Raw genomic sequence first — 11,569 nt, 5'->3', positions numbered from 1 at the left:
CAGGAAACTGGCAGGACAGGTCTTTAGATAGATATTCTCAGGAGCTGATTTTATGAGCCCAATTCTTGTATCTCCTCATATCTAAAAAGCTCAAAAGTTCTTCACAGTGACGATAGTTTCTCATGACTAGCAGAAACTTCAGGAGACCAGCAGAAACTTTCTACAAAAAATATGTGCTTGAGTGTATGTACTCTCCTTTTGCCAGCATCGCATATATACTGTCTTTTCCCCTACCTCTTTGGAACAGTTTCTCAGAGCTATCTGAGGTGCTGTTCCCTGGGCTGCAGTTCTCACATTGCCCCAAATAAAACTTAACTTGTAACCCTCGCATTGTGCATTTTTTTAAGTCGACATTTTAAAGCATGATTATAATTTATGTTAGTCACCTTTGATTCCTCTTACTTGCAATAGACAGCATGAAAGTTTTCATTTTATTTTTAGAAAATGATCCTGTTCACACCATACCACTCATCCGGTCTTCTTTTAAAGCCTGATGAATATTACCAAGCATAGCTAATTTGCTGTCACAACTTACTTGCTAGCCAAACTCAGTGAATAAATCCTCCTCCATTCACTTGAGAAATAGAGGTCTAACATCATTATCAGAGAATAACTTAGGTCTTTTGTTAGATCTGCAACAATGGTGTTGCTTTTCAATCAAATGTTTAAAAGAATAAAACTTGCTTAGAGTTTGGCAACTTATAAATCTTGATTTATGTAATGGATCATTTAAATGTTTTAATTGTCTAACTTTTAATAACAGTTTTTTCTTTTGCCTTAGAGTTCTGAAGGGGTGCAAAGTGGAATTCTGTGTTAATTTAGAAGCTTTAGTATGCTAGCCAAGGAAAGCTGACCCCTGTATGCTGGAGGTTTTTGCTTTCCGTTTTAAAGCTCCTTGGATGTTGTCCTTCATTGTCATTTAGTCACTCAGTTGTGTCCCACTCTTTTGCAATCCCATGGACCCTAGCCCTCCAGATTCCTCTGTCCATGGGATTTCCCAGGCAAGCATTACTGGAGTGGGTTGCTATTTCCTTCTGCAGGTGGTCTTTCTGACCCAGGGATCAAAGCTGCATCTCCTTCATTCACAGGCAGATTCTTTACCACTGGACCACCAGGGAAGCAGATACTATCCTTTATTAAAGCCAGAATTTCCTACAGAGGTTTATGCATTTTTTTATCATCCCTGGTAAAGGAATTTGATTTTGCAAATGTTGACAACTAATGGGTAAACATGAAAAAAACTAATGGTTTAGAGGGAGGAAGAAGGCTCTGAGCCTTAGAATTGCACATTGGTATATGTGCAGTATACACAATGTACTATAACTCTGATCAGAAGCACATGATGATAACAACTTCTGAAACATACAGTTTTAAATGCCAGGAAATGTAACCCAGCAGGACCGTATAGGGCCTTTCTGGAACAGACCCCTCCCTCGTATCCTCTGCTGAAGTACCCAGATAATAGTATCTGATGCACGTTTCCTGAGTCGTTTCACAGATGCCAAGTTGGAGAAGACTCGAGAGTTCTTGGACTGCAAGGAGATCAAACCAGTCAATCCTAAAGGAAATCAGTCCTGAATATTCATTGGAACGACTGATGCTGAAACTCCAATACTTTGGCCACCTGATGCGAAGAACTGACTCATTGGAAAAGACCGTGATGCTGGGAAAGATTGAAGGCAGGAGAAGAAAGGGACGACAGAAGATGAGATGGTTGGATGGCATCACTGACTTGATGGACATGAGTTTGAGCAAGCTTTGGGAGTTGGTGATGGACAGGGAAGCCTGGCGTGCTGCAGCCCATGGGGTCACAAAGAGTCAGACACGACTGAGCAACTGAACTGAAAATCACAACATGGAAGAGATTAACTACTTGATAATCATGAGCACATAGCTCCCAAACCTCCTAAAGTCTTAACACTGCCCTGTTACCTCACCATCAACCAATCAGAGAGTCGTGCATGAGCTGATTGCCTACGCAGGATTCCCCTCCCTCGGGTCACTTTTCAAAATGCTTTGCTGGAGCCTAGGGATGAGTTCTGTTGTTTTGAGTGGTACCTCCCCTGGGCTCCTTGCTTGACGGCCTGCAGTAAGTGCTGCACCTTTCTTCAGCACAACCAGCTCAGTAGACTGGCTTTACTGTGCACAGGCCAGTGGACCCAAGTTTGGTTCGGTAGCAGAAATGCCAGAATTATAACAGACAAAAGCAAATACACAAGGCTAACAAACACAGATTTCCTGTTGTCTGGTAACAGCCACAAAATGGATTCCTGTCAAATGCCACTTGGCAGAAATTGCCACTGATGAATGGTCAGACATCCAAAATCCCACATTGCTGGTACCAGAGGAGAAGACTAATTTGATAAACAAAAATCCGAAAAGCCACTTGGCTAGTGAGAGCCAAAAAGCTCAATACTGTTTATACCACTCACCCGAAGAGCCAGGAAAGGTAAGCTGTGGACCCTGCTCCGTTGGAATGAGGTTTGTTTTCAGGCATGTACTTCTCTTGGGCTCTGATAATAGAACTCAGGTGGGAAAGTCGATAAAGCTTTCTGGGTGATTTACTCTCATCGCTGCTTCCTACTTTCTATTTTCTTAGAACATATTCTGCCCTGCTGCCTGCTCCTACCGCTCCAGCCCCCAACTTGCCCTTTCCAAGGATGGCTGGGTGATCTTACATCCCATGAAGGTGGAATTGCACTAGAGGGGTTCTCTCAGCTCTTCTGCATCTGCCTTAACTTTCTGTAGGTGAAAGCTTAGAAAACCTCAGTGTTCACTCTCAGCTCTCCTAACTGCCTCCTTCCATTTTGTTGTACTGTTCTCGGCACTTGGTAAAACTGGTGTGGCAAAGAGTTTGGGACTGTGCAGTCTTGAAACCGCCCAACTCAGATGGGACTCAAACCCAGCCAAAACCGAGGTTGGGACTTGAACCCAAGGGCTAGGACTCGAATCCACTGTCTTTTAATTGATATAGCACACCTGGTCTCAGGACTTAATGAAGCTCGGGTTCTCTTTGTTTCAGCACGGAGGAATTCAGTGAGAGACAAAGTGATAGGTAAAATGTGGGTTTACTTAGAGATACATACTCCACAGACAGAATGCTGTTCATCTCAAAAGGTGAGAGACCCTGAAATATGGGGTGGTTAGTTTTTACAGACTGGATAATTTCATAGGTTAATGAGTGGGAAGATTTTTCCAACTATTTTGGGGAAGGGGCAGGGATTTCCAGGAACTGGGAAAACGCTTTTGGGCTTTTATGGTTGGCCTTTGTACTGTCATGGCACCTGTGGGCATGTTATTTAGCATGCTAATATATTACAGTGAGGGTATAATGAGGCTTAAGGTCTAATGGAAATTGAATCTTGTGCCATCTTGGACCTGATCAGTTCTAACTAGTTTATGTTCAACTGTGTCATTCTTGAAGGGCTGTGCCCTGCCTCCTCTCCTGTTTCACTCTTTCTTGGGCTCCTCTGTCAGCCCCACGAAAGACCTAGAAAAGTCTGTTAGAAAATAGACTGATTTATCCTCAACCCCCTTTGTGGTAGACTTCGCCTCCCTGCTGCATTTCAGCAGAGATGAAAGCTGCTGTGGCTCTCTTCTGTGTTATAAAGGTCTTGTTTCCGAGGTTTTGTTGGCAAACTTTTCATTAAAGGGTCAAATAGTAACTATTTGGGGCTTTGTGACCCAAGAGGCAAAACTGAGCAGTCTTTTTTTTTTTCTTCTTTAATTTGGCTGTGCTGGGTCTTAGTTGCAGCACACAGGATCTTTGCTGCTGCATGAGGGATTCTTTTAGCTTTGGCATGAGAAATCTCAGTTGTGGCATGTAGGATCAATCTAGTTGCCTGACCGGGGATGGAACCCAGGTTCCCTGTACTGGGAGCAGAGTCTTAATCACTGGACCACCAAGGAAATCCCCAAATTAAGTAGCTCTTATTGAAAGGCTGCTCATATTGAAGAGCTGCTCATATTGAAGAGTCTTTTTCACATTTTATAATTAAAAATGTAAAAATCAGTCTCAGCTCCAGGGCCAGACAAAAATATAGGGGTCAGATTGATTTGTCCCATGGGTGAAAGCAATCTCTTGTTTAGTTCATGTAGATTTCTTTGTATCCTCACTGATGAGTTTTTAAAAAATCTATATAACGATGTCATCTTTCCAGCTTGTTTCTGTTAGTATGGTCAGAGGGCTGTGCCAAAAACCACTATGCTAATGTCATGCCTTTATCTGATCCTGGATCTGATCTCATTCCAAGACCTAAATCATTTTCTTTTGTTATAGACACATAGAAAAGTGTGGAAGTTCATCTCACAGCTATCTTCTCGGAAGATAACTAAATGACTTTGAATAAAATATATATATCATTCAGGTGTTAATAGTCCAGAACATATCCACTGGTACTAGTGGCAAATATTTTTATCATTTGTGAATTTGAATAACCAAATTATATTTAACCTTAGGCCAATCATTAAAATATAGTATAAATTATACACATATGTATGTGTACATTAAAGTAGACATTATTCTTTTGTTAGTCTCTGTTGATAGTCTGTATATAACCACAGAACAAAGGGCTTTCTTGTGTTCACAACCAAAATGGTTCCACTTAATCCTCCCAATGATGGTGTTTGCACTTTAATATGTTGGTAAGCATGTCTGGTTGCCATTATTGTAGAATGTCCTAATTTTTGAAAGAACATTTGCCTTACTAGGGGAAGCAGATAATGGGGAATGTCCAAGAAGTTTCAATCTAGAAACACTTAGAAATGGTTCAGTTCAGTTCAGTCGCTCAGTCATGTCTGACTCTTTGCGACCCCATGGACTGCAGCACGCCAGGCCTCCCTGTCCATCACCAACTCCCGGAGTTTACCCAAACTCATGTCCATTGAGTCGGTGATGCCATTCAACCATCTCATCCTCTGTCATCCCCTTCTCCTCCTGCCCTCAATCTTTCCCAGCATCAGGGTCTTTTCAAATGAGTCAGCTCTTTCACATCAAGTGGCCAAAGTATTGGAATTTCAGCTTCAACATAGAAATGGGTAAGATGGTAAATTTTACATTACACGTTTTTTACCACAACACAAAAAAATTTGCTTTAAAGATATTATTACATAAATAAATCCTGACAATTATGTAAACATCAGAAAATACAAGCAAAAAGGAAAATAAAATCACCCAGAACATTGTATTGCATGGATGGATAAATCATATGTAGATTCACAGTTGGATTTGCTATTTTATAACCTGACTTTTCAAGCAAAGTTTACACTTTTTTAGTTGTTTTTTTCTGGCTACGTTGGGTCTTAGTAGCTGCGCAGGGGCTATATATAGTTGCAGTTAGCAGGGGCTGTTCTTCCTTGCGGTGGGTGGGCTTCTCATTGCGGTGGCTTCTCTAGTGGAGCATGGACTCCAGGCATGTGGCCTTCAGTAGCTGCAGTGCACAGGCTCAGCAGTTGCAGCTCCGAGGCTCTGGAACTTGGGCTCAGTAGTTGTGGCACATGGGCTCAGTTGCTCTGTAGCTCTGGGATCTTCCCAGACCAGGGATCGAACTGGCATCCCCTACATTGCAAGGTGACTCTTAACCATGGACCACCAGGCAAGCCCTTACACTATTTTTAACCATGTTTTAAATTCTATGTTCTTAATTGAAAATACAGAGAAGTAGGATATTTCACACTTCTATAAACTCTAAGACCTCAAGGCAGAAGTGCGACGGCACATTTAGGGGTACATGCCTTTCGGTCAATGCTTCTTTTTTTAGTTCATGTGTCCTCAGGAGAAGGAAAGTCTCCTCCACTCCTGATTTGTCAGCCAGCTCTACTGACGTCTTTCAGTGGTTCCTTTCAGGTATAAACCCATCTATAGAGGCTTCTGGTACTTTGGAAACAGGTGTGTCTACCTTTCCCTGGGGCTTTTTAGTCACATGTCTATCTACTGGGTAATGTGAATACTCATCTGAGCAAGGTTAACGATTAAATTGTTGAGTTAAAAGGTCAGAAGACCTGCTGTTTGTTGGAACATCAGAATAGGAGATAAAGAACCTCTTGAAACTGGCCTTCTACCTTCTCTGAGGAAAAGAATAAATAAGAAACAGCACAGTCATACAAGAGTCTTCATCCCAGAAGTGATCCAGGAATCATGCTGGATACTTTCTGCAACTCTACTTTTTGGGTAAGTAAATCACACTTATTCTCACTGACTCTTTTCAGCTCAGGATAAGTAGCAGATTAGCCTAGAGTGACCACTAATAAGAACTAGAAAAGTTAGATATGCAGTTTGTCTAAAGCTCAGGGGTTTTGTTTGTTTAAAGATAAATCATATTCTATGTGGGTGAGATAATGTATTTATTTTTCTAAGATACGTTTATCGCATCCCAGACTCTTTTCTCAGAATAGGTAGCTGCAAAATTGCCTTCTCTAAAGAGAAATATGGGGAAAGCTTCCAATTTCATTAATCTTAGGAGGAATTGTTTGTGGAATAGGAAGAAGAGATTATCTATGTTTGAGTTTTATTGAGAAATGTTGGTGTTGAAATGATACTGATATGTTCTGCCAATTAGTGAGATGGACTACAAGTTGAGGCTAGGGATGCAAATTTGGGCATGAAGAGCACTGAGACAATTTTCGAACCGTTAGAGCAGAGAATAAGACAGGGTGAGCAACAGTACCACATGGTTTAGTGAAACAGAAATTTAGGGATGTTGAGAAAGCCTGGTTGGCAGACTCGTAGCATCAGAATCAACTGGAGTGCTCATTAAGTTAGCTTAACCATCTTGGTAATTCTTTCACATTCTAAAGTTAGATAATTTTACAAGGAGAGCGGAATGAGATAGCGGAGCACATGGACAGCACTTCCCATCCTAGAAAGAAACTGGGCCCCAAGGTGCTCGAGGCCCAGACGTGGATGATGCTGAAAGCTCAGCTTCTCTGTCAACCAGTGCCAAACTGAATCTCAGAGACAGAGTTCTGGGTGAAGTAGAAAAGAATAGCTTTCTTTCTTTGCCAGGCAGAGGGGGCCACAGTGGGCTCTTGCTCTCAAAACCGTGCGTCCCACCTTGCAGAAGATAGTGAGAAGTTTTATAGTAATTGTTCAAAGAGGATGTGACCAGCTCCTGGACATTCTCCTGATGGGTGAGTGGTGAGGAAAGTAGGAAAAGCATTGTTTCCAGCTGGCCTGGGGTCTGCGTGCTTGTGGCCAGCTTGCTATCTTTAATCATTAACTTCTCCCACCTGGAGGGGGTTTCAGTATCTGCAAAATAGCTCAAAGATATTGTTGTGTGTATCTGTTGATGGGGAAGCAAGGACCTTGTCCCTAGGCTGAGCTTGACCAGTTTGTTTTCCCTCTTATCTCACATCCCCTTCCTTCCCTAATTAAAAACTGCTTGAATCTGCCCATTGGAACTCAAGGAAGTTTCTGGAGGCTGAATGAAGGCTGTTTCCTATAAGGCTTTGTGCCCAGGAACCCCACCGGGCCCTGCACAGTATCGTATACAGCACAGGAAAGGGGGGCTTACCATGCCCCAGGATCTCACCAAGTCATCTCAAGAGAGTTCTGAGAATCATTTGACAGATCATCTTGGTCAGGGAACCTCAATCTTAAAGAGTGTGCAAACAGCTGTACAAAGCAAAAAATGTTTGCAAGAAGAGAAAGATCTACCCTCACATGACTCAGATACAAGAACTGGTGCCCCCACCTTCACCTCCCAAGATACTTCTGTTTATTGCAGGATGCAAAGTCTAGTAGGAAACTTGGTGGGAATAAGCCTTCCCTCCAATGTGCTGCTGCTGCTGCTTAGCCTAAGGCCCCTTCAGGTTCCAACTTAAGCCCTTGGGGCCGTAGGAGATTAATTGCCCTAGTGTAAGTAAGCACTCTGCTGCCTGCAGGTTTGGTGTTTGCCTGTGAGTTTGGTCAGTGCTAAGAACTAGAATACGTTTTTATATCCTAGGATTATTCTCCTCTTTGGATTGTGGAAGGGTCCCTCTTCTTCCCACAACTTGGCAGATGTAGTGAAATTAAATCTGTACAGCTGGTGGAGAAATTCACTTAGAATCGCAGAAAGAACGGTTTTTAGAGGTTTGTATCATTTGGTCAGAAAAGTCGCCAACCGGCATTAAATGGTGATGTTTATATCAATGGAGTTGGATAGGAAAATACAGCTGGTTGAAGGGTCAGGCTAAATAGGGATATAGAACTGAGTTAGAACTGTTTGGAAGTGAGGGTAGGGGTGGTAGTGGGCTGGGGGTTGGTATTCTCTCTTCAAAAATGCATATATCCAACAGTCACTCCATTTTGCTCCCCCAGAATTCCTCGTTGTTGGATAGCCCGGAGGTGGACCTGCCGCTTTGTTTTGAGCAGACTGTTCTGGTGTGGATTCCCTTGGGCTTCCTTTGGCTCCTGGCCCCTTGGCAGCTTCTCCATGTATATAGATCCAGGACCAAGAAATCTTCTATCACCAAACTCTACCTTGCCAAGCAGGTAAGGGAACTCTACTATTTTCAAACGAATTTTGTAGTATGCAGTAGAGAACATTTCTCGGTGGTTCAAGTGTCTTCTTCCCTGTCTGGGCCAGTTTTCCCAGGTTCTGCTGTCTCAGGTAGAGCCGTGCTCTGGAGGCCTCTGCTTCCACCTGCCCTGTGCCTCACTGACCCCTGCCATATTCCCTAGTTAAGATTACTTTGATTTTTGCATAAGAATGACTCTGAAGTCTTATGGATATTGGACGCCAGAAACACCAATGATGAGTAATCAGTCAGTTGAATAGCTGTCTTTTCAGCCTTTGAGAAGCAAACACTGGATTATCTTTTTGCTGCATGTGTGTGTGCTCAGTTGTATCCAAATCTTTGTGACCCCACGGACTGTAGCCCACCAGGCTCCTCTGTCCATGGAATTTTCCAGGCAAGATCACTGGAGTGGGTTGCCATTTCCTCCTCCAGCTGATCCTCCTGACCCAGGGATTGAACCCACATCTCTAGTGTCTCCTGAATTGGCAGGCAGATTCTTTACCACTAGCGCCACCTGGGAAGTGCGTGAATGTATCTTCAAGCTGTTCTAATTAATCAGGAGACTGTAATTCAGTTGGCATCTACCATGAGGTAAAAATGAACTAAGAAAAGTGTCTGCACCACTCAGGCAATCAGAACATCATTCTTCTCCACAGACTTGGATCTGAAATAGGGCTTCCGTTCCCCCCAGAGTCAACCCTGGGTCTGGGTGGTCGCTCACCGTAGAGGAAGGATGGATATGTGCTCACTGTGACCTGCCTGAGCAGGGAAATAATGGAAAGGGCTGCAGGAGAAAGCCCAGGAGGAATGAGTGTAGGTGCCTCCCAGCCGGCTGCACTGATTAATGCAGAGAAGAACTTGTGGGAACGGGGAGATCTTCAATTGAGCTTGTAAAGCTCCCTCTTAGTAACTATCACGTGCTACTTTTCACTAGGGTTTTTCCTATCTTGTCCTGATTATTAAATAGGATTTTAGACAGACAAATTAGATTTGGTGTTCTATGAGCATACAGATCAATGAACCCAGGTTGTTGCAGCCTAAAAAGAAGGCAGGAAGAAATTTGTCCAGAGGAAGTTGACTTTGCACAGACACTCTGAGGTGGTGGCGGGCCTCGTCTACTCTGGATAGAAGAACAGCCTGGGAGGGCTTGGAGCAGGGCCGCTGTCTCCCTCGTAGAGCTGAGTGCCTGGCACAGGGCCAAGCACTTGGCATGGCATTTGCTGAATGCTGATAAATCCATTCTAGGAATAGGAATGGGATCAAGAGTGGGTCATTCTGAACATCAAACATCACACTTCAGTACCTTGGGGATGAGACAGAGCTTCTGGCTAGTCAGTCAAGTTAGAGAGCTATCATTTTCTGGAGCTTCTAAGCAAAGGTTGGATAATCAGTAAATCAGTATCCCATTTCTTATAGCTATTAACTTTAAAAAACTTTATTGAGAAATAACTCACATATCTTATAATACAATTTTACCCATTTAAATACAATTTTTTTTTAGTATTTTCATGATCTGTGTAAGCCATCACCACAGTCAATTTTAGAACATTTTCCTCCTCAAAAACAAATCCTTTATTCATTAACCCATATCTCCCCACCTCCCCTAGACCTAAGGAACCAATAATCTACTCTTTGTCTCTGCAGTTTCCCTGTTCTAAACATTTCATATGATTGAAATCCTATAATATATGATTGAGTGGCTTCTTTTACTTGTTATAAGGTTTTCAAGGTTCACACATGTTGTTCAAGGCTTAACCATGATATTCCATTATATGACTATATCACATTTTGTTTAACTTTCATAACACAAACCTCTAGATAAAACTCAATAGATAAAAATAAAAGCTGTGTATTTGGTTTTTTTTTAATTTCTATAACTAATGATCCACTCACCCTTGCTCATAGCTTATAATTTATGCTTTTTTTGTCCTCCACCCTGAGTGAAAGGTACAGATTAGCTTCCTGTTAAAAATTTCAAGATTCCTCTGAAACAGTCCAAAGTATAACTCCTCAGAAAATAAAAATTCACTACTTCTATGAAATTCACCTTCTTCTTGGCTCAATCCTCAGCTTGATTTCATATCTTCACTTCCTATTCTACTTGCCTTTGGGCTGTTCCTCTCTGACTCTCTTTTTTTTAAAAAAGTATTTCACTGCATTTCTTGGTATGTGGGATCTTGTTCCCTAACCAGGGACTGAGGGATGTTAGTTCCCCAACCAGGAATTGAACCCACATCTCTTTCATTGGAAACATGGAATCTTAACCACTAGACTGCCAGGGAAGTCCCCTCTGACTCTCTTAAATTGTTATTGTTGTTTGGTCATTAGTGCAGGGTTTATCTTATCTGGACTAAGTCAATTTGTTTGACTAACCTGATGAGAGACTACCAGTTTGTTCAAAGGTGCACCTTTTGCTAAAGGGACCCTGTGCCCAGCACACATGTATACCTGTGGCAGATTCATTTTGATATTTGGCAAAACTAATACAATTATGTAAAGTTTAAAAATAAAATAAAATTTAAAAAAAATGAATGAGTGAATGAGCTCATATTAAGTCCTAGGGGAACAAAAAAGGAGTTTTGTTCTAGAGGTTATGAAGTAGGCTGAGGTCAGATATGCAGCAAAAATGGGCTTATTGTTGAGTCCGTGAGATATGGAAGTCATCTTCAAGTATTTGTAGCAGTTTAACATAGGAGATTGTCTAGCTCATTCTGAAAGTGTCAGTCAGTAAGATTAAGTTGGTGTAGGTTGTTCCAAGGGAGCTAACTTTAGCTAAACATACAGAACTTTTTCTTTTTGTTGTGGATGATTTAGCTTTTTATCCTTTATTCTTATATAAGTTTAAAGAAAATCAAAGATATAGAAATTATTTTCCATTCAGCTGTATCAAAAGTTAAGAACTTAAATTTGAGACAGCTTTATCAGTTGACTTTTCTTTGAGAGGGTTTTAAATAAGTTCAGTTGGAAAGACCATTACAAAGGTGGAAGAACTTTCTAATAGTAATAACGGTCTGATAGTAGAATGGTCTGCTGGGGGATATAGTTCCTGAAAATGTTGAAACTGAAGTTA

The 11,569-nt window shown here is 41.8% G+C and overlaps 1 protein-coding gene across 2 annotated transcripts in view; it reads left to right on the top strand.

The window, feature by feature from the left end:
• The first annotated feature begins 5,568 nt into the window (after window positions 1-5,568).
• ABCC2 (ATP binding cassette subfamily C member 2) overlaps window positions 5,569-11,569 on the top strand; it is a 71,019-nt gene continuing 65,018 nt past the window's right edge. Inside the window, exons 1-2 of one of the 2 annotated variants that reach the window (XM_027528853.1) lie at window positions 5,569-6,169; window positions 8,300-8,473. In XM_027528853.1, coding sequence (XP_027384654.1) covers window positions 6,137-6,169; window positions 8,300-8,473 — 207 coding nt within the window. In that variant the 5' untranslated portion in view covers window positions 5,569-6,136. Of the gene's footprint in view, window positions 6,170-7,004; window positions 7,129-8,299; window positions 8,474-11,569 lie in introns of those variants that run through there. The other variant, XM_027528854.1, reaches the window with a different exon arrangement.

This window comes from Bos indicus x Bos taurus, chromosome 26 (assembly GCF_003369695.1).
Source record: "Bos indicus x Bos taurus breed Angus x Brahman F1 hybrid chromosome 26, Bos_hybrid_MaternalHap_v2.0, whole genome shotgun sequence".
In the NCBI taxonomy this organism is placed as follows: domain Eukaryota; kingdom Metazoa; phylum Chordata; class Mammalia; order Artiodactyla; family Bovidae; genus Bos; species Bos indicus x Bos taurus.
This window is presented reverse-complemented; position numbering and strand designations above follow the sequence as displayed.